Genomic DNA, 22,832 nt, shown 5'->3' with positions numbered 1-22,832 from the left:
GTGACCCAAAGGGGGTCCCCTCAAAGCTTTACGTAGGGGAGAGAAAATGGTCCGCACCTGCTTCCTCCAGGAGGGCGCAAACTGAAGGCAGAGGGAGGTCCCAAGGGGCCAGGCGTCCCCTTCTGCCACTCGCACAATCTCTCCCTCGGTGCCCACATCAAATGGGTGACCTAGAGCTGACCCAAAGGGAACTCGAACCTCCTCCCCGCGCCCTCCACCACCTCCAGGGCGGACACCGACTCCCAACCGGCAGGATGTACCGAGCCGACCGGGAGTGTCTCACCTTGGTCTCCATCCCTCGCTGTCGTCATGGTGACCGCCGGAGCCACGCAGCCCCGCCCCTTCCTCATGACGTGGCCCCGCCTCCTCCGAACCCGGAAGCGCGAGGCTCGCGCCCACTGCGCGAACCGTTCGGGAGGGGGGAGCGCGGCAGCTGAGGCTCGCCGGGCCGCGCGCCCCGCCCCTCGGAGGCCCGCCCTCCAGCTCGCCCCCACAGCCTGCTGTGCCTGCGGGTACTGAGCGCTCCGGCAGCCGGCCGTGACCCGGACCCAGCCGCCTCCCCGGCCCGCGCCCCTACTGGAGGGAAGAGCCGCCTTGGGGAGGAGGGAAAGGGACGTGGGGGAGGCCACGGCAGGTGAGGGGTGGGCGAGGCCCTGGAAGCGGGGTGTGGGTGTGTGATGTGTATAGGTTTGCAGGTGGGTGTGTATGTACTGTGTGCGGCTGCCTCTGTTGGTGTGACTTTGTTAGTGTGGCCCCTAGTGGGCCGGTCCATGTGATCATGCACGTGACCGCATGTCCCTCTGTGTATGTGTATCTGTCTATCTGTCTGAGGTCAAGTTTGACTTCCTGAGGTGGTCGTTGTACTGTGACCCTGCCTTGTTGTGGCTTTCACAGGCGGGACTGGGAAAGGGTGGGGTCTGTGTTTGGATCATCTGGGGATGGGGGTGCGGGTCTCTTGACCAGGGCATACTATTGTAATCTGGTCCCGGGGATACACTGCTGCAGCCCAGGAATATGTTTTTCAACTTTTAAGAACTCTGAGCAGAAGCTAGTTATTTCGAAGACTGCACCTCAGCCTGAAAGTGACAAATGTCTTTGTCATTGCTCAGTACCTGGTGTGAGACTTGTGAATGGGGGATGAGGAAAGTAACAGGACTAGAGTGCGTTGCTTTCCTTCTTCTGGCTTTCCTAGGGAGTTATAAATTCTGCATTTATGCTGCTGCTTTGTCTTCTTGTACAATGTTCCAGCTCCTGTTAGCAGCATGATTCAAGAGACCGAGGAGTAACTTAATAGCTGTGTGCAAATTTCCAAGAGCTTTTATACCAAGACAGTACAAGATGAGGTGTCACAGAAGAAATGTCAAGTTGGCAGCTTTTCCTCCCATGAGGTTTAGACAATAATGGAGTAAGTTCCTGAAGAAAAGAGGGATAAATGTTCCCCTAAAGAAATCTGGAGGAAGAAAGGATAGCTGTGTACTGGTGTGGTGAGCTGTTGAGATTTGCATTAAAAAAGCCAACTGCATTGCCTAGAGACTCTCAGGTCCTAATATTTAGTTACTGCTGGCATTAATAATCACAGACTGTCCATATGTGGATCAACTACAGATTGAGATAAAGGATCCAAAAACCTCTGACTAGTTAATCTGGTTATGTGACTTAAACATTTTTAAAGATGATTTCATTGACTGTAAACTGGCAGGTTCTGTTGAATCCCTGAGGGGTAAGTGCACACTCACAATTGGCAATTTTATTGTCTAGCACCACAGGGCCAGAGAGGACTAACTGTCCAAAGTACTCCCTGAGGAGGGATTTCTTTAGGCAAGATTAAGGCTGATCTCTGTAGCCCTTTTCCCACCAGCATGAACAGGTGCTTTTGTTTTTGCGAAGAATTGAATTGTGAGAGATCAGATCAGTGTTGAGCTCCTGGTCGACATTCTTTCTTATTTAATAGTGACCAGCTTGGTCACAATCTCAGTTAACCTTTTTTTGCCATATACAGAATGTTCCTCTCGTGACTTGGAAAAGTATACCCCTTTAGTGAATGAAAGAGAGCTCGGAGAACAGACTTCCTTTTCATACCACTCACAGCTGCTTTCTCTTTGCAGCAGTGAGTTTTTTTGTTGGTTTTTTTTTAACTTAGATGTCAGTTGGTCAGATGCAACATTTGGTATCTATCTTACCTTTCATGTATTGCCAAACTAACACAAGTGTTAAAATCACTTGCCTCTACAAAAATTTAGTCACAGTTGGGTGGAATCTCTCCATCCAGTGAGATTAGTTATAAAATGTTATACTGAGGTGGTTGTGAATAATGCTGAGGACTGTGGTAAGGCACATCTTTCTACTTGTTGCTCTGGGAAGAAGTGGATGTCAGTGAATGTGTGTGCCTGTGTATGATCTGTATGTCTATGATAGTTTGGTTTGTACCTTGCAGCTGATTCCAAAACTGAATTAATTTATCCCAAGTTTGGCAAATCTAGAAGCTACCTTTCTGGCTTTAAGTAGCTTAGATATTTTATAAACCTACTGAGTAGATTCCAGGGGCTTAGATTTTTTTTTTTAACATGTTAATATTCGTTAAGAGAAAATGGATATGCAAAGAACGATTTTCTTTATTCCAGGATGAATTATAACTACATCTGTGCACACTGATTTCAGCATAAGACTGGCTAATGATATTCTTGGTACTTTTGAGAACAGCTTATGATTTTAACAAACTTTTCTAAAATTACCATCCTAGCCTTGAGGGAACAGACCATTATTGCAATGTCAAGGTTGTAAATCAAGTTTAATAATGGATGCCTACGTCTCCCATCTCCTTGGGGTTTAGTAACCTCCCCAAGATTAGAGGTAACTGTTATGATTGCTAAGTTCCCTGAATTCCTGAGTTGGCAGATGTGGAGGGCCAAAAAGGAGTCCCCAGCTCCTGGCCAGTCCAGAGAACTGCACCCGCTGACCAACCACTCAAAATAACAATTCAGAGTCAGCCCAGGAGGTAAGTGTTATGGTCTTGAACACATCCTAGCCTTGTTAGGAAATCCAGACTTGCTCTGGGGGTAGAGGACAGGATACACAGCAAGTATTTGAATCCTTCCAAACCAGGGGGTGGAAGTTCCTCGTTTGGCAATAAGAATCTGCAACAGGGAGCTATAATTTCAAGTTCCTGTTACGACAATATAGATGCCTGAGCAAGGAGGGGCAGCCTTTCCCTTGAAGATGCCCAGCCATTCCAAAGCTGTTAGATCCCTGGGTCAGAAGAGACTCTAGGATTGCCTGATCCAGTCTCCTTAGGACATAGTCATCCATTTAGTCAACAGATAATGCCTGTTCTGTGCCAAGCACTGTTCTAGGCTTTGAAAATACAGTGGTGAAACAGTCATAGATGGGAAAGCAAGCTCAAAGAAGGTCAGTGACTCTTCCAAGGTCATGCAGCTATAAAAGCTAGAAATCACTAATCTCACCACAAGAGACTGCGTATTTCTTCTAAAGACCCATGTTTTGTTGCTGGTTATAGTGCCTTCAAGCCTGTCCTGGTATTTGATCATAGATCTTTCAGAGGAGGGTATATCACATTTAATCACATCAAGAACTGCATTAAGAACTACATGTGAGGTTCTGAAACTATGTTCTGCTAGAGTTAGATTTATGGCATTTTGTGACTTGATCAGGACGCAGGCTTCTATTACCCCCTTTCTCTAGTGTGGACTGTTCCCTGAAACTCTATCAGACATCTTTGTTAAAATGGATTCTTAAGATACCGTCAACACGTAGGTGATGGTACTGCAGTTTGGAATCATTTACCTAGGACAGGCATTCTGGTGTCAGAACACACTGTCCTACCTCTGGTCCTAGCTCTGCAATAGACAGGAGATCGCTGGTAAGTCATTTAAGTTTTCTAGACCAGGTTCTTCATCCGGAGGAACTAAGAAAGTAATTATCTCTCAGGGCCCCCTTCTGCTCTGTGACTATAGGACTTCACCAAATTGTTTTCTGTAGTTTAAGTATATACTGACAAGGTAAAATAGCCCATTTCTTTGGTTTTACCATTTAAAGTATTGTTTTTATAGCTAGACCAGACTCTACATTTGGTTCTGATGTAAACATGAATTCTTGACATGAAACATCACATGCTTTTATTTCAGGGTTAACCTCCATTTCAGCTAATCATGGGAGAGATTAAAGTCTCTCCTGATTATAACTGGTTTAGAAGTACAGTTCCCCTTAAAAAGGTATGTATGGTTTTACTACACCTCTTATTTGCAAAATCTTGTATTGTTTTTGTTTGTGACTTAGATGTTATGCCTTAACAGTGTTTGAGAGGAAAGGTTATTGCCAAATATCAGGAGTCTGGGTCGTAGGGCATAAAGTTCACCCCTTCTTTGTCAAGTGCAGTGAACTCTTGAGACGCATTCAAGAGTAAAAGTGGGTATAACTGTACTCATTATTTTATAATTGCTTTTGTGTATTCAAGCAAACAGGAATATGTGTACTCTGTAGATAGTGGAAAGCTTGCAGCAACAGCAACTATACAGTACGTGCAGTCAGATTCGATTATAAAGCCTTTTCCTGTTCCTCAGATTTAAGATTTTCAATGGGCCACATTATAGATCCTCTGTAATGGTAGCCATTTTCAGGAAATCTTATTTGCCTGAGATGTCATTCACAGTGAAGTTTGACTGTCGACTCTGAGTCCCTAATTAATCCCAAATGTTTGGGGATCATACTGGACAAAAGCTAGTTAAGTCACAGAGCAAAGTCTTTGCTGATCCCTTTGCAAAAGTATGAGATGAAAATCATCTATGTCTCTGTTATAATTATTTTGTCAGGGTAGACATCTGTGGAAGTGCCATGCAGGTTTGAATTAACAACAAAACTATTCTCCATATAGAAATTTGAGATACAGTTCTCCAAGTGTAAACAAAGTATCTGCTAGACAACTGGCACTGTTGTAGGAGGTCAGCAGATACTTTATTTAATTCTTAACAGTTTAACAAAGCTGGTAGTGATGTGCCCCTCTTGCAGATAAGAAAACCAAGGTCCAGAGAGGTTAACATGTTAAAGGTCACTCAGCCTGGTAGAGTCTGCCCATTAAAATCAAATTAATCTGACTTCAGAGTCAGAAGTACTTGACTGCTTACCAAAGGGAGCTGCCCTTCTTTCTTGTTCCCTGGGAAACTCCTGCCCGTGGTAAATGATAATTGGGTCTTGCAGTCCCTCTGCCTTGTCCCATCCCCTCAAATAATTCATGTGCACTCATCTTGATAGCTCACTTTCTCAGCAAGCTGATCACCAGACCCCAAACAACCCACACTTTTCTAAATATTCTTAGAAGTAGTTATAGGAGGTAGTTTGGTTGATGTGATTTTCTCCAGTTGTGAGATCAGTTTGGTCCACAAGTCATGATAAGTTTGCTTGAAATTTCGTGGTGCTAGATTTTAAATTATCAGGTAGATATTGCATCTTCTAAGGGATTTCTGACAAAATTGCCATTCAGAGAACTCTGAGAAAATTGAAGTGATAAACAACTTTTAAGTATTTATGGCTTATATTCAGAACATATTGTGTCAATTATATCTCAGTAAAGGGGGGGAGAGAACATGCTATTTTTGTTACTTTTCTCCCAAATAGATTATTGAAATAACTTCCTGGAAAATTTCAGAGATCTAAATATTCTTACCTCATATTAATTTTATTATTATAAGATTGGGATTTACTGTGTGCACTGTCAAAAGCCATTAAGAGATTTTTACCACAATCATAGCCTCCCAAAATAAAATAAGAGCAAAATTGTGTGTGGCAAGATGCCAAGGGCAGAAACATGAGTATGAGATATTACTGTCATCATCTGTGACCTGGGGATGTCTAAAAGGGAATTGTTAGGTTCCTCTGGACTGTGCCTTGCCCCATTTGTCTGCTCCCAGTGATGCCAGTGATCCCAGTCAGTGTTACCATCCACAGTGACACCAGTGGCCCACAGCACTGCCAGCTAGGAGCTCTCAGAAAATAGAACCTGGAGGCCTTGAATTTTTTAATGTAAAAGTAGGATAAATAATTGATTTGCATTGGCAAAAGTTCAGAAAGTTCAGGTATTTTTCCAAATATCACGAAAAAGTCAGCCACAGAAAACAAAAAGTAAACTATCATGCAGTGAATAATACTAATATCTAACACTCACTGAAACTCTCACTGCCCAACTCCACGCTGAGCCCTTGACTTGTCTCAGCTCACTTAATGCCCATCTTTTTTCCCTTTGGGTTAAGAACTACTAATTCAGGAAGGTTTCTGATGCCCTTCCTCCTCCCAACCCTCTTTTCTCAAGAAAACCAGTTTTTCCCTGTGCCCATTCCCTACACCTGACTGACTGGTTTGAAACATTCTTCCAGAACAGGGACACCTACACCTGCTGTGTCCTTCCTCTTTAGCAAAAGTCTCCCCCTCAAAGACGTGGTGTAGATCAGGCTCCAGAACCATCTCCTGAGTGGTACCATCTCTCCCTAGTTTGTCCCTAGAGCCTGGAGTCTTTCCTCCCCTCCGGACAGCACTGGAGAATGACTCTGCAAATTGCCTCTTACACCCACACAAAGCCAGAAGCATGGGGAAGAAATAAGATGCCAATTACAGGGTTTACTGTTTAATGATAAACAAAACAGGGTTTTATAATCATGGATGGGAAGGAAAATGAAAAAACTGATTTTAAAAAAAGCTTTATAGTCTTTGGAAGGATATAAGGCAATTCTGTACAGTATGTTAGCACATAGAAGAAGGAAAAAGAGACCAAAGCAGTTTATTTATTATACACGCTAGTCTGGTGTGATCCCCAGGGTACCTTGTAACAACCAAGGCGGTGGCATTAAAATTGTCACAGAAATTATAGTGTAAAGTAACAATATCAAACCAAATCCGTAAGGTTTTCCATTTTTTTTTTATAACTTTCCCTCCAGATTATCGTGGATGATGATGATAGTAAAATATGGTCGCTGTATGATGCAGGCCCCAGAAATATCAGGTGTCCTCTGATATTTCTTCCCCCTGTCAGCGGAACTGCAGATGTATTTTTCCGGCAGATTTTGGCTTTGACTGGATGGGGTTACCGGGTTATAGCTGTAAGTATTATTGATTCAGTATTACAGTTCAACTCCACATTTTTTGGGTTTGGTTGTTTTTTTTTTTTTTTTTTTTTTGTATGTGGGTACTTCTGTTCCTGATTAACTATCATAATGGGCTTTTTTTTTTTTTTTTTAGTTGAGGTAAGATTGTTTTCCTTCTTTAAAATGTGAAATGAAGCCTTTGGAAGGAAGGCAGTGTAGTACATGGACATACAGAGATGCAGAGGGTACAAACTTCTGTGGAAACCTCAACGCCCAGCTTTTATGTACATTCTCTTAACTCTGAATGGTAGGAAGCATTGTCCTTGTTTAGAGATGAGGAAATGGAGGTCCAGCCATTTTGGTGATCGTGGCAGGCCATGACCACTAGGTGGTGGAAGGAGAACCAGTCTGAGTCTTCTGACTCCATTTCCACTCCTGGTTCATTACACCACTGCCTGCAAGGGAGCTGAATGTGCAATATTATACAGCGGAGGGGTCTGCTGACATTCAGCTGACTGAAAGCTTGCTTTAATGTAAGTCTTTGACTGTTGGGATGGGTCTTATTATAGCCCATACTCTCAGCATTTACTTAAGAAGTTTTTTGTTTCTAATTGTTATTTTATCACTGAGTTTGGTCTAAATCTAGTTTCCCATTGGTCATTCTTGAATCTCTTCTGGAAGAACAGTGTAGGTGAGGAAGGCACCGTTGTTCATGACGCGACTGTGTAACAATGGAGGCTGGCCAGGGGCTCCTGGGTGGCTTGGTCAGTTGAGTGTACAACTCTTGATTTCTGCTCAGGTTTGTGAGATCAAACCTGATCTCACAATCTGCCTCTCTGTCTCTCTCTCTCTCTCTCTCTCTCTCTCTCTCTCTCTCTCGATACTAAATAAATAAACTTTAAAAACAAAAAATAATGGAGGCTGGTCTCCCTACTTCTCAGGAAGGAGAGATTCTTGGGCTTTGGAGTTGGCACTTGTTTCCGGGAGCCGGAACAGTAACATGTAAAACGGGTCTCCCTGTGGGAATATTGCTGTTACTGTACATTTTATTTACTATCTGAAGGAGAGAAAATGTGGACCAGATCTCTTTTCTCGGAAGGTAACTTAAAGTTTTACTGGGTTTACCACCAACTGGGGCCACACGGAACAAATCCAGTTCTTCCTCCTGACAGCCCTTCTCGAGAAAACGAGTTATTGTCAACTTGCTGCCTTCCCCCCAGGTCTTTTCTTTCAGGAGAAATTCTCCACATTCTTTGATCATTCTTCATGTGGCATGTTTTGAGTCTCTGCAACATAATCCTCCCTTGTTCTGGGTTTTCATAATTCCTCTTGGTTGACGGCATTTCAGGAAAGCGGGGTGGCAAGCACACTCATCCCAGCCCTCCACAGCCTAAGACATGACAGTACCTTTCCTGGTAGCCTCTGTTGATCAGCCAGGGAGGGGAAACTGAGCGGCCACAGACGTCTCTCCCACTTCAGAGCACTGTCTAAAGTTGACTGTGTGTTTTTTGCTCCAAGCTGGAAAGTCCAAATTGCTTTGCCTTTTGGCTGGATATTTCTTCTTGCCCTCAAGCTTCTTGATGTGGGATTTCCTTATTTCATTAGCTAGATAATGAATCAAGAAAGGGCCAGGGGCATCTGGCTGGCTCAGCTGGTGTAGCGTGTAACCCTTGATCTCGGGGTTGTGGGTTTGAGCCCCATATTGGGTGCAGAGATTACTTAAAAATAAAACTTAAAAAAGAAAAGGCCAGTGATGTCTTCAAAGTTACTTTGTCCTTATGTGCCTAACCCCATGAGGTTTGTTTTATTTATGTAGTTATTAAAATGTATGTATTCATTTTTGAGAGAGTGAGAAAGGGGCAGAGAGAGAGGGAGGGAGAGAGAGAGAATCCCAAGCAGTCTCCACACTGTCAGCAAGGAGCCCAATGAGGGGCTTGAACCCATGAACCGTGAGATCATGACCTGAGCCAAAACAGACACCTAACCAACTGAGCCACCCAGGTGCCCCTACCTCACAAGATTTTAAAACTTATTACATACTTATCTAGCAGTTGAAAGGTACCAGTCCTTTTGTCATTTACATTTTTATTGAGATAATTATAGGTTCACCTGTAGTTTTCAGAAATGATACAGAGATATCCCTTTTATACTTTGCCCAGTTTCTCTCAATAGTAACATTTTACAAAACTGTAGTAGGATATTGTAACCAGGGTATGATATTAATACAATCCACCAATCTTAGATTTCCAGTTTTACTTGTACTCTGTGTGTGTGTGTGTGTGTGTGTGTGTGTGTGTCAAGTTGTGTACAGTTTTACCCCTATCTTGGGCATAGATATTTTTAAATTAAAGGCTTCATAAAAAATATTTTTACAATATAGGTTTTTTTTCCTTTTTGTTTTGTTTTTAATGTTTGTTTATTTTTGAGAGAGAGAGAGAGAGCACAATTGGGGGTTGGGTAGAGAGAGAGGGAGACAGAGAATCCGAAGCAGGCTCCAGGCTCCAAACTGTCAGCATAAAGCCTGACACGGGGTTCGATCCCACAAACTGAGATAGCATGACCTGAGCCAAAGTCAGACACTTAACTAATTGAGCCACCCAGATGCCCTATAATAGCTTTCTTTTCTATCATCCGACTCCAGTTCTCAGATTATCTGCTAGGGAGCAGCTGTTCTTCATCCTGTCAGAATAGTGGAATCTCATCCACAAATGAAATTTTTAATAGTAAAAGTAACATAATTACAGCAAATCTAAAGTTATCCTATTATATACATGATAGTATCAATTCCAGCAACTTGTTAATGACAAAAGGAATCTAAGTTCTTAAAACAACTAGCCTGTCAGACAGGTTTTGCTTATTATTAAAGAGAGTAGAATTCTTTGGTGACAAGCTGGAGTCCTCTAGAAAGGAGGTAGTGACTTGTATTTCTTTTCCTCTTCCTCAGCTTTTATAGGCTACTTAAGGTCAAGCACCATACTTTTTTGGCCACAAATAAAGGTACAAGAAATCAGATATAATGCCTGAGTCAATTAAGAAAAGAGGAACAATTTTAGTGAATACGCACTTCAAGCAATGCTGCCAAAAAGAGAGGGAATTCTCCTTAGGATTTTATTTCGAGTTCTCCTGAGCCATACTTTTAGAATTAAATTGGATTAAAGGGAAAACAGTATTTTTTTACTTGAAAGGGTTCTGCTCCTATTCACCCTTGAACCTCAGAGTTTCTTAGCTATTTGGAAAGTAAACAGACATGAATTGAAATTATTATTCACATAATATCTCTTGTGTGCTATTCTTTTTTTAAATTGGTCTGTTAGGGGGCACCTGGGAGGCTCAGTCGGTTGAACAGCAGACTTCAGTTTAGGTCTTGATCTTGCGGTTCGTGGGTTCAAGCCTCACATTGGGCTTGCTGCTTTCAGTGCGGAGCCTGCTTCAGATCCTCTGTCCCCCACTCTCTCTGCCCTTGCCCTACTTACCCTCTCTCTCTCAAAAAATAAATAAAACATTGAAAAAATAATAATAAAATAAATTGGTCTAGGGGCATCTGGGTGGCTTAGTTGGTTAAGCGTTTGACTTCAGCTCAGGTCATGATCTCATGGTTCATGGGTGTGAGCCCTGCATTGGGCTCTGTGCTGTCACATCAGAGCCTGGAGCCTGCCTGAGATTGTGTGTCTCCCTCTCTCTCTGCCCATCCCCTGCTCATGCTGTGTGTGTGTGTGTGTGTGTGTGTGTGTGAAAAATAAAAGGAGCAGAGCTTGAGCAAATGAGAAATGCTACTATGGGAGTCCTAAATTTTGCATATATATATATTTTTTAATTTTTTAAATATTTATTTATTTTTGAGAGACAGAGTGCAAGTGTGGGAGGGGCAGAGAGGGAGACACAGAGTCCGAAGCAGGCTCCAGGCTCTGAGCTGTCAGCACAATGCCCGACATGGGGCTCAAATTCAACAGCTCTGAGATCTTGACCTGAGCCAAAGTCAGACGCTTGAATTGACTGAGCCACTCAGGCTCCCCTATATTTATTATTAATTAATAATGTTATTATTTCAGTTGCAGTATCCAGTTTATTGGGACCATCTTGAATTCTGTGATGGATTTAGAAAACTTTTAGATCATTTACAACTGGATAAAGTGAGTACCCTAAAACTAAATATTTACATGTGATTTTAATGCAGCATTTACATTGTAAAGCCTGGTATTGTCTTTGTTTTTAAATTTTTTTTTTTTTTCAACGTTTTTTTTTTTTTTAATTTATTTTTGGGACAGAGAGAGACAGAGCATGAACGGGGGAGGGGCAGAGAGAGAGGGAGACACAGAATCGGAAACAGGCTCCAGGCTCCGAGCCATCGGCCCAGAGCCTGACGCGGGGCTCGAACTCACAGACCGCGAGATCGTGACCTGGCTGAAGTCGGACGCTTAACCGACTGCGCCACCCAGGCGCCCCTGTCTTTGTTTTTAAATGATACTTCTTTTGAGATATAATTCACATACCATACAATTTACCCTTTTCAAGTGTGTGAGTATGGTTTTTAATATATTCATAGATAGGTGCGATATATATTTATATGTAAACATAAATATATTTTATATATAAATAAATATAATATATTCACAAATAGGGTCAATTTTAGGTCATTTTTTTCACCCCAAAAAGAAACCGCATATTCATTATTAGTGACTCCTCACCTTTCTTCTCCTACCCCTGGCAACTTAATCTCCTTTCTGCCTGTGTAGATGTACCCATTCTAGGTATTTTATATAAATGGAATCACGCAGTATTCATCTTTTTTTTTTAATTTTCTTAGTGTTCATCTTTTCTAACTGACTTCTTTCATTTAGCATAATGTTTGCAAGGCCCATCTATGTTGTAGCATGTATCAGTACTCCACCTTTTTATTGTCAAATAATATCCCACTATATAGGTGTACCCCATTTTATTTATCCATTTGTCAGTTCATGCACGTTTGGATTGTTGCCATTGTTTGGCTATTAGAAGTAACACTGCTGTAGGGTGCCTGGGTGGCTCAGTTGGTTAAGCATCTGACTTCGACTCAGGTCATGATCTCACAGCTTGCGAGTTTGAGCCCTGAATCAGGATCTGTGCTGACAGCTCAGAGCCTGGAGCCTGCTTCAGATTCTGTGTCTCCCTGTCTCTTTGCCCCTCCGCTGCTCTCTCTCTCTCTCTCAAAAATAAAAAATAAAACATTTTTAAAAATTAAAAAAAAAAAAAGAAATAACACTGCTGTGAACATTCATGGACACACGAACATGGACATGTGTTTTCAGTTCTTTTGAGTTTGTACCTAGGAGTAGAATTACCAAATCATAGTTTTCTTAAATATAAATTACTGAGTGGTTTCATTTTCTAGTGTAATCTGTAGATAATATTTTCTTACTTGTATTTGCATGCACAGATTGTTTTCTTGACGGGATGTATAAATTGTACTTAAGTGCAGTGTTTCCTAAATGTTGAACTGCTATCGATATTTTCATCTAAGGACTATGATGACATTATGTATTCTGTGATTGGTGGGAAGTAAAACTACTTTTTTTTTTTTTTTTTTGGTATTTATGTTCAGGATTGATTGTTGTTGTAGTATTCTTCTTGTGTTTGTTTGCAATTAGGTTCACCTGTTTGGGGCTTCTTTGGGAGGCTTTTTGGCCCAGAAATTTGCTGAATACACACACACATCTCCCAGAGTCCATTCCCTCATCCTCTGCAATTCTTTCAGTGACACCTCCATCTTCAACCAAACTTGGACTGCAAACAGGTAAGAACATGAACATTTGGCCAAAATTCTTAGGATTTTCATTCAGTGGAATTCTGAAAATGTTGGCTTGGCGGGGGGCGGGGGGTTGTTGCACTAAGCAGTGGGGGTGTGGGGGTGGAAAGGGCTTGTATCTACCTCTGTCTTCTGAAACTGCCTTGGCTTTTAAAACTAGAAACAATCACCTTTGCCAAAGAAAAGAATGGAATGAACTCTGAATTTAGCTATTTCTATTACTCTGAATTATGGGTTAGCTTTGTTTAATATACATTCATGTGATCCTAACAGGTCCTCTTCAGTTGCATATGTAACTAATATGGTGTTCTGCTTGTTCCGCCTACTGTGTTGTTAAACAGTTCTGTATATTGACTGACACAGTGTTTTTAGGCATTTTGGCTTCCCCCAATTTTTCATCATGTTCTGCAAATCATTGTACACGTTGCTTTTTTCCTTCCCTTTCTGGGTTATTTCCTTGAAATGTGTTTCCAAAAACAGAGAGAATACATTTCGTCTGCCAGCACGTCTTGCACATCATGACACTTTAGCATTAGTCTGCTTTCGGAAAGATGGAAATGGTGGCCTGCTTCGTGGGGCCACCCATGGGGCGCTTGTTTCCTCTGAGTCATCCTTTCATTGAAGATTCCACTTTAGGAGCGCCTGGGTGCCTCAGTCAGTTGAGTGTCCGACTCTTGATTTTGACTCAGGTCATAATCTCACAGTTTGTGGGATTGAGCCCCGTGTCAGGCTCTGCTGTGACAGTGTGGAGCCTGCTTGGGATTCTCTTTCTCTTCCTATCCCCCTCCCCCTCCCCCCACTGGAAAAAGAAAAGTTATTGAAGATAACATTTTGTTTATTTATTTTTAATTTTTTTCAATGTTTATTCATTTTTTTAAGAGACAGAGACCTAGCATGAGCGGGGGAGGGACAGAGAGAGAGAGAGAGAGAGAGAGAGAGGGAGGGAGACAGATACAGAATCCAAAGTAGGCTCCAGGCTCTGAGCTATCGGTAGAGAGCCTGACATGGAGCTCGAACCCACAGACCTCAAGATCATGACCTGAGCTAAAGTCGAATGCTTAACTGACTGAGCCACCCAGGCACCCTGAAGATAACATTTTAAGTAATTTGATAAGTATCTAATAGTACCTTAAAGCTAATGTAATGTGATTTTTTTTCATTGCTAGCAAGGTTAGACTCTACCCTAAAAGACAAAGACATCATACCTGTATGATCAGGTTGATTTTTCACAGAATTCTCTAGGTAAACATTGTGTTTGTTATTTTCACATTTCTTTAAAATTGTAGGTAGAGCATGCAACTCTTGATCTCTGGATCATGAGTTTGAGCACCACGTTGGGCGTATAGCTTACTCAAAAACAAGTTGTACTCTGTTCTCTTTAAAAATGTTTTCTGGTGTTATCTCAGTAGTTTACTCAGCATTTGTGCAACAATTTCTTACATACATTAGCTACAAATAGTTCATGTCCGGACAATGCACTAAAGCTCATTGATTATTTTTGATGATTTTTAATGTTGTTTTAACTGTCACAAGCCAAGACTGCCCCTACTTTGTTTGTGCCCCTGCATATGAGCTACATTTTATCAAATATCTGAGTGCTTACTTTGTGCCACACATTGAGGCTACAGGGGCAAGCAAAGCCAACAGGGTGTACCCCTCACAGAGGGTACCTAGGCAACATCACCTTGAGAAAATAAGGAAACCCATGGGCGGGATGGAGAAAGGTAACTGAAAGAGGGCCCACTGGCCTTGTGAGGGAAGCTCAACCTCCAACAAGCCAGTCCATTGAGAACACGCATCAGAAGGTGATCTGCACTTTTTATCATTTTCACCATAGGTTTAGAGAAAGTAGTGTTTACCGTATATAATGGCTCTCAATTCTTGTAATTAATGGAATAAATATCAACTAAAAATCACTTACAGAAATCCATAGATTGAATTGCCTTGAATTAGCCTAATTGAATCTACTAGGAGAAAACTTTGGCAGTATAACAGCTCCTTCATTTTGCTATTTTGAAATATCAATCAATCAAGGTGATATAAACCTGAAGGTTGGGATCTTAATTTTTCAGTTTTCTAAAGGAAATAGTTTAGCCATTGGAAATAAGGCCAAATAGTAAAAAAAGAAAAAAAATAGTAATAATAATAATAATAATAATAATAAAAAATAAAAAATTCTCAGTATTATCAAAATGTCTACCTTGGCAAAGAAACTTGAAATACCACTTATAATTATTCTAAATTCTCAAATAAAACTTTAATCATATTAAACCGTAACTCTTTGGGAGCTCGGGAAAATGTATATAAAAACAAGATGCTTTAAAGCTAGCTCTTTGGAAGAAGAGATAGGTCTTTTTATCTCTAGATCCCAAGAACATAGCTAATACAAAGCTTCAATATTGAATGAATATTTGCTACTTTTGTGTAACCTTGCAAATTTAAATTATCAGGTCCTTGTTTTACAGCTTTTGGCTGATGCCATCATTTATGCTCAAAAAAATAGTTCTTGGAAACTTTTCATCTGGCCCAGTGGACCCTTTGATGGCTGATGCTATTGATTTCATGGTGGACAGGGTAAGGATCATGGCGTTGGGGTGGGGACACCTTATACTAGAAATTTTTGTGTCTCCTTGCTTCCTGATGATATATCTGTCTCATTGAGTATGTATTAGAGATGTTTGCTAAACAGCCTTCCATATTAACTTTAACACAGCCACACAGATTATTACTGTTGGTAAGTAATTCAACAGAATCACTTGGGGGAAGCTTTTAAAAATACAGATTCCAGGGGCACCTGACTGGCTCAGTCAGTATAGCATGGGACTCTTGATCTGGGGATCATGAGTTCGAGCCCCATGTTGGGCATGGAGCCTACATTTAAAAAAAAAAAAAAACAGATTCCAAGGCCTCTCCAGCCCATTGAACTGGAATCCCTGGGTGTGGGATCTGGGAACCTGTATTTTTACTCTGTTCCCCCTCTTTCTCCTTGAGGTGAATCTGAAATAGCAGGTCTACAGACTTGGATTTAGGGACTACGGGGCTAGATGGTTTTTCTGAGGTCTCTTCCAGCTCCAAAATCTCTTAAAAATGTTTGTCACTTGTGAGTTATAGGAAGTGGCTTGCTGCCCACAGGTACCTGGTTGAAGAAGCAATTCATGTTGAGGGCTATGGATGCCAGGTTCCCACAGTAGAAAAATGCCACCACCTGGGAGGCCCATGGTCTCACAGATACATTATATTTCCTCCTTGGTGATCTTTCTGGACCCACCACACGTGATACCACCTTTATAAGCACAAATATTACACTTAATGGAAATGTGGGAAACAAAATTAATTCAAAACCTTTGCCTGTGTTTCTTCCTACAGCTGGAAAGTTTGGGTCAGAGTGAACTGGCTTCAAGACTGACCCTGAATTGTCAAAATTCTTATGTGGAACCTCATAAAATTCGGGACATCCCTGTAACCATTATGGATGTAAGCTTCCTTTTAAGTCAAATAGATGGCTTTACCCTTTTAACTGTATATATCAAAATCCTCATAATTATTTTATAATTTTTCAATGTACCTCTTCCAATGCTGCCTTGGATTTTTTTACACCCTCCCCCCACCCACTTTTTCAGTTCTAAAACAATCAACGTATTGCTTACCCTATTTTTTTCCTGATAGGAATAACACCATTGAAGTAGGAATAAACATAAACAAACATGGTAGTCCTTACCCATTCTGATATATTTTTGCTACAGTCATCAACAGATATTGCACTTTAGCTATTACACATCTATGTAGCAAAGAAAAGTTGCCTCATGGGGGCAGAAAATCAAGAATTCCATAAAATCTAATTAGCACAAAAGCTTGCTACTTATATGCTCGAGTTGTGGTAAAATATATGTTACAAAATTTACCATTTTAACCATTTTTAAGTGTACATTAAGTAAACTTAAGTGGCATTAAGTACATTTACAGTGTTGTGCAACCGTCACCATCATCCATTTCCAGAACTTTTCATCATCCCAAACTGAAGCTCTGTACCCATTAAACACTAGCTCACCATTCCCCCCTCCTTCCAGACCCTGGTACCCAACATTATACTTTCTGTCTCTATGTATTTGACTATTCCATGTACCTCACGTAAGGTACATAGACTATAAGGAATCACATAATATTTGTACTTCTGTGTCTGGCTGAATTCACTTAGCAGAATGTTTTCAAAGTCTATTCATGTCGTGGCGTGTATTAAACGCTGAATAATACTCTCTTGTATGCAAGTACCACATTTAGTTTATCCAGCATCTGTTGATGGACATTTGGGTTATTCCACCTCTGGGCTATTGTGAATAATGCTGCTGTGAGCATTGGTGTACAAATATCTGTTTGAGTACCTACTTTCACATCTTGTGGGTATATACGCAGAAGTGGAATTGCTGAGCCATATGTAATTCTGTTTAGCTTTTTGAGAAACCGTGATACCAACCTCCACAGTGGTTGTACCATTTTACATTCCCACCAGCAATGCACAAGGGTTCGAATTGTTCCACATCCTCCCCAACACTTGTTATTTTCTGTTTTTTGATAACGGTGATTCTAATGGGTGTGAAGTGGTATTTCATTGTGGTTTGGCTTATTTTTTTTTAAATCATGTAACTATTTTGCCTCAAAAACGGGTTTATTCCTAGATTCAAATAATGTTTTTTACGAATTGATTTTTGTCCAGAAATTTACAAGCATGTAAATAATAACTTCTCATTCTTCACTGTAATCTCTACATTCCGACATTGACCATGACACAGAACAAGCTTTTCAGTACTGTTGGTAAAATATTTTGTCCTCACAGTGCGTTTGCTCTGTTTGCCCATCTTTCAAAGCTGAGCTCATGTACCCAAAGCTTGAGTCACTGGAAACTGTGTTTAAGCTTTGGCAAGTTGGAGGTGCTGTGTGTGTGTGTGCGTGTGTGTGGGTGTGTGTGTGCGCGTGCGCGATTAAAAAAACTACTTTTTGAAAAAAAATTACTTTCTGAAAACTTGCTTGAATGTGTGTGTAAACATAAGTTTATGTGGGCAGTAAATGGTGTCTAGAATCATACACTCCAAACTGTTAACAGTAGTTCCCCCAGGAAAGGATCTGGACTTTTTCTTATACTCTTAAAAATTTTTTTTGTTTTTGTTTTTTTTTTCACTAAGCATATAGTATTTATGTAACTTTTTAAGTAGTAATAAAATTTACACGTTCTTTTGAGATTTTAGTGATCTTTTTGAAATTAACTGGCATTTTCAATAATGATTGTTCACTATTAATATTCTTTTAATTCAGTTAACTCTGTTTGAGGGGAAAAAATTCATGATAGACTTTTCTCCCAAAGAATGCAACAACAAATTCTGTAGCTTATGTTAGAAATCACCAGGGATCAGTAGGAGGAGGTGGCCCAGGCTGGGCAAGGTTCAGCAGCATCTCTTCACAAGAAAGAAATGCTTTGGGAAGCATTTTCCGTGATGTGGAAAGAACATATTAAAATACCAGTAGGTTTCAGCCTTTGTTTTTTTTTTTTTTTTTAAAGGTATTTGACCAGAGTGCACTTTCAACCGAAGCTAAAGAAGAAATGTACAAACTGTATCCTAATGCCCGGAGGGCTCACCTTAAAACAGGAGGCAATTTCCCATACCTGTGCAGAAGTGCAGAGGTGAATCTTTATGTACAGGTAAGTCCCAGCTTGGAAGCCAGGGCACTTTGAACCCACAGTGTATAGTTTGAAACACAAAGCTTGTTTTTTTTTAATGGTGGAATAGGAGAACTACAGAATTCTCTGTAAGAATGAGGCACTTGCTTGATAAAAGTGGTTTACATTAATAATTTAAAGCAGAATTCAAGCAGGTGTGTTAGAGACAGTCAGGTGACTCTCTGCCTACCATCTCTTTTCTAAGAACAGCAGGCCTATATCCACATACCTAGAAGTAGCCATTTGGTATGATGTGACCTTGCCTCCTGGATACAATGAATTCAATCAGAACAGGATACCAGATTCATGAAGCAACTTCCTGATCCATTTTTAGTGCATTAAAATAATACACGCAAAAACTGACAAAAACTGCCACTTTGTCCTCTACCTTAAATGGATATTAAAATAGCAGTGAGGGGGTGTGTGGGTGGCTCAGTCGGCTAAACGTCCAACTTGGGCTCAGGTCATGGGTTCAAACCCTGCATAGGGCTCTGTGCCAACAGCTCAGAGCCTGGAGCCTGCTTCAGATTCTGTGTCTCCCTCTCTCTCTCTGCCCCTCCCCCACTTGTGTTCCCTCTCTCTTTCTCAAAAATAAATAAACATTAAAAAAAAATTTTTTTTTAAGTTTAAATAGCAATGAGAAATTACTGCTTTGGCAGTTTGGCAAGAAGTATCAAGAACTTCAAAAAACAGTCATGTCCTTTGGTCCTGTCATCCACTGTGGCAGTGGATCCTAAGTAGAGGACCCTAAATTCAGAAAAACTTGATGCCTGGAGCCCTTCCTGATGATCTTACTCTGAACAGCAGAGGATGGGAAAGACCTGAGTCACAGCAGCAGGACAGGAGGGTAAACAACAACTTATGGAGCAGTGTGCCACCATTTAAGATGTTGATGAAATTTATAGGAACTTGGGAGAGACTTATTACATATTAAATAAGGAACAAAGATCCCAAATTGTGGGTGTTATTTTTTAATGCTTATTTATTTTGAGAGAGGGGATCGGGAGGAGCAGAGAGAGCGGAACAGAGAATCCCAAATAGGCTCTGCTCTGTCAGCACAGAACCTGACGCAGAGCTTGAACTCAAAAACTGCAAGATCATGACCCAGGCCCAAAATCAAGAATCAGATGCCTAACTGACTGAGCCACCCAGGCGTCCCTCAAATTGTGGTTTTTAAAAATACTTGTTTGACTTCTCTGTGTTTTCCAATTTGTCTCTTATTAGTACATATTACTGTGTAATTTTAGAAGTATAAAATATGCCATAGTGACATTTAAAAGAACAATTCTGTGTTTCTACAGATACATTTGCTGCAATTCCATGGAACCAAATACGCGGCCATTGATCCGTCGATGGTCAGTGCTGAGGAACTTGAGGTGCAGAAAGGCAGCCTCAGCATCAGTCAGGAGGAGCAATAGTTGTGGTGTTCGTTGTTAATGATGCGTGATCCAGAGAGTTCTTGTACAATCATGGCGTCAGTGCCCACCCGGCGGCCTCTCCATTCGGCTGTCAGGTTCACCGGTTATCACTGTGTTTGGAAGTAGGACTGATTGTCGTCTTTGTGACAGGCGGCAGCTCTTCTAAGCCAGTGTAACTGTTCCCTCTTCGGTTTTTTTAGCTTTTGAATTTGAGGAAGTACTTTTGAAGACTCCCATTTTAAGAATTGTGAAAATTTTGCTACCAAAAGTCATCACCACTGTGTTCTTAAGCGAATATTAATTTCTGAAGTTTGGGATTTTGTGAGGGTTTGTTTCCTTTCTTTTCTTTCCTCCTTTCTTTTTATGTTATTTGCTGTAAATGCTGCACATCCAGATTGTGTATCAGAAGGACATCAGTTATTTTTATGAATTCTTGGTTATTGCCGGTATCAAGTGCCAAGCTGTCACCCTACTGTGTGCTCCCTGCAACATCAACTACTTCTACTTTCCAGTTATACAGAATCATTTTCAGTTTTATCTGTTGTCTTTCTAGCCATTACAGTCATTTGGAATAAAAACTCACTTTCAGCGAATGGCTTTGGTGATTATTGTAGCTGCCCAACTGGGCTACATAGACATAGGACTTTCTGACAAGAAACCGTGGTGGTGTTGGCCAATTTGGTATGACATTACATAAGTTACTTAATCTCTCTAAGTTGCAGTTTGCTCATTGTAAAGTAACAGTAGGTCTCATTTATTGAGCTGTTACTATGTACCAGTTACTTTTCATACCTTCTTTCTTCCCCCTCAATGGGAATGTGTCTTAAATCTCTTTTAATTTTTTTTTTTTTTTACATTTTTTTTAAGTAGGTTCCACGCCCAACTTGGAGCTTGAACTCATGACCCTGAGATTGAGAGTTGCATGCTGCACCTACTGAACCAGCCAACTGCCCCAAATCTCTTTCAAACTATATATTCCTTTTTTTTTTTTTTCTTGCCATTAATTTGTTGAAGAAATAGGCTCATTTGCTCTATGGAATTCCCCACGATCTAGATTTGGCTGATTGCAGTCTCATGGTGTCCTTTAACTTGTTTCTGTGTCCCTGGTATTTCCCATAAGCTGGTACATACATCTAGAGGGTCAGTCAGGCTCAAATTCAGTCTTTTTGGCAGGAATGCTTCATAGGGCTGCGTGCTTCCCATTATGTCACTCAGGAGGCACATAACATCTGGTGGTTTCTAAGTGGTTAACATGATGGTTTAGCTGCCCCTGCTTATCACGGCACAGATGTGTTGTTTCATTGGAGGATGCAAAACAGTGACGATAACTCTAATTTTTATCATCCCATTTATTAACTAGAGTTCTCTGATTTAAAAACAAAAATCTTCCCCTCATAAATTATTTGGTTTCTCTGAAGTACAAGTGAGACAGAAAAATCATCATGAATGCTTCTTTCCCTTTAAGTTTTAAGTATATTGAGTTAGCCACCCTATTTCTGACTTAATCCCCACCACAGCCCTGATTAAACTGATTTTTACAGGTGAGGTCATGGAGACTGGGAGGAGCCAAGAGACTTGCTCATCATCACACAGGAAAGGGCAGAGCTGGGATGTTAACTTGGATCTGACCACCACAAAACCAAGGATCTTTCCACGTAGGCCAGTGTCTGCTCTGACTGTCTTGTGACTCGAGAACAGTCGTGAGTTATGGGAAGCACTTGGGAAGCCATGAAGGTAGGAGCTTAGTGTTTTTAACTATTACCATCTGAGACTACTTCCCAACCAACAGGAACTCCTGTGGGCAGAGCCAGGCCACACATGGCCAGTAGCCCCTTCCTCTCCTGATACAGCAATGAACTGTGAGACTGCCCTCTGCTTTCTTTTCACATTCTCCCCGTGGGAGCCATTTTCCCCTAACAGCTTTAACTACTCCCTGGTTCTATGCCCTGAGGATTGCCATTTCCAGCCCCAACGGATTCTGAGCTGGCCTTGAATGCCTGTACATCAGGCCAGACTTCTACAGGCACACCAGACTCCACCTGGCAAAAGCCACACCCATGACCCCAGTGCCCAAATCTAACCCTTCTCTCCTTAACCCACCGCCCCAACTCCCAGCATCACTGTTCCCCAGATGCCCCAGCTAGAAACAGCCATCTTGGATCCCACCCCATCCCCAAGTCTCAAGGTGAAGCAGATACCAAGATGAAACTTTGGGAGCAAGATGGTTATTTAGGGTCAAAGAGAAGAGGTTGTGAAGGGAAGTGGATTGGGCAGGGGAGAAGCTGAGCTGTGACACAGGCGTCCCCAAGCACCGGCTGACCACATAGAGGGCTCTTGAGCTAAGAGTGCCCATTGGAATAGTCTCCCGAGGGGCTGAAATAGCCAGGCCCTCCTGCCTCTCCAGCTCCTCTCTCCTCTTCTTTCCATGCTTCCTGTGTTCCAACCACACCATCCCCCAAATAGATACATCACACCTCCTCGCCATCACGCAGACTGGTTTTTTTACTTGGAATGTGCTTCCCCCCACTTCTGCCTTCTCTGTGAGCTTCTCAGACCTTCCTTTCCTTTCCCTTCCCCTTCTCCTTCCTCTTTCCCTTTCTCTTCCCCTTTCCCTTCCCCAAGGAAGAACAAATCCCACAGTTTTCTGTATACACCCAACACATGATAGTACATTATTGTTGTCCCAGCCCCCCCTCACCCCATCACAAGGTCTCAGAGGGCAGGAACCGTGGCTACTCAGCTCTGCAGCCCAGCTCCCAGCAGACTGCCCGGCATGGAACACACTCAGTAAATATTGACTGATGGTAGTGAGTTGAGTGGTGTGGTTACAGAGA

The 22,832-nt window shown here is 41.4% G+C and overlaps 1 protein-coding gene across 5 annotated transcripts; it reads left to right on the top strand.

The window, feature by feature from the left end:
* Positions 1-378: 378 nt before the first annotated feature.
* SPG21 (SPG21 abhydrolase domain containing, maspardin) lies at positions 379-20,591 on the top strand. Of its 5 annotated transcripts, none has more exons than XM_049611786.1 (10): positions 379-634; positions 2,896-2,995; positions 4,143-4,229; positions 6,942-7,103; positions 11,138-11,218; positions 12,713-12,858; positions 15,321-15,444; positions 16,237-16,344; positions 18,422-18,562; positions 19,882-20,591. In XM_049611786.1, exons 3-10 carry the CDS (start codon positions 4,167-4,169, stop codon positions 19,996-19,998), a joined length of 942 nt encoding a protein of 313 aa, XP_049467743.1. In that variant the 5' UTR covers positions 379-634; positions 2,896-2,995; positions 4,143-4,166; the 3' UTR covers positions 19,999-20,591. The 5 variants fall into 5 exon arrangements, with proteins under 5 accessions (XP_049467743.1, XP_049467742.1, XP_049467741.1 ...); XM_049611785.1 differs by having other exon boundaries at positions 2,889-2,995; XM_049611784.1 differs by lacking the exon at positions 2,896-2,995.
* The last annotated feature ends 2,241 nt before the right edge of the window (positions 20,592-22,832 follow it).

Source organism: Panthera uncia, assembly GCF_023721935.1.
Source record: "Panthera uncia isolate 11264 chromosome B3 unlocalized genomic scaffold, Puncia_PCG_1.0 HiC_scaffold_1, whole genome shotgun sequence".
Classification (NCBI taxonomy): domain Eukaryota; kingdom Metazoa; phylum Chordata; class Mammalia; order Carnivora; family Felidae; genus Panthera; species Panthera uncia.
Note: the sequence above shows the minus strand (reverse complement) of the source record. Positions and strands in the feature narration are given on the sequence as shown.

Coding starts and splice junctions, on each gene's coding strand:
- SPG21 (XM_049611784.1), top strand. CDS start 4,167: ATGGGAGAGATTAAAGTCTCTCCTGATTATAACTGGTTTAGAAGTACA. Junction 11,219..12,712: donor ATCATTTACAACTGGATAAA/GTGAGTACCCTA, acceptor GTTTGCAATTAG/GTTCACCTGTTTGGGGCTTC. Junction 15,445..16,236: donor TTGATTTCATGGTGGACAGG/GTAAGGATCATG, acceptor TTCTTCCTACAG/CTGGAAAGTTTGGGTCAGAG.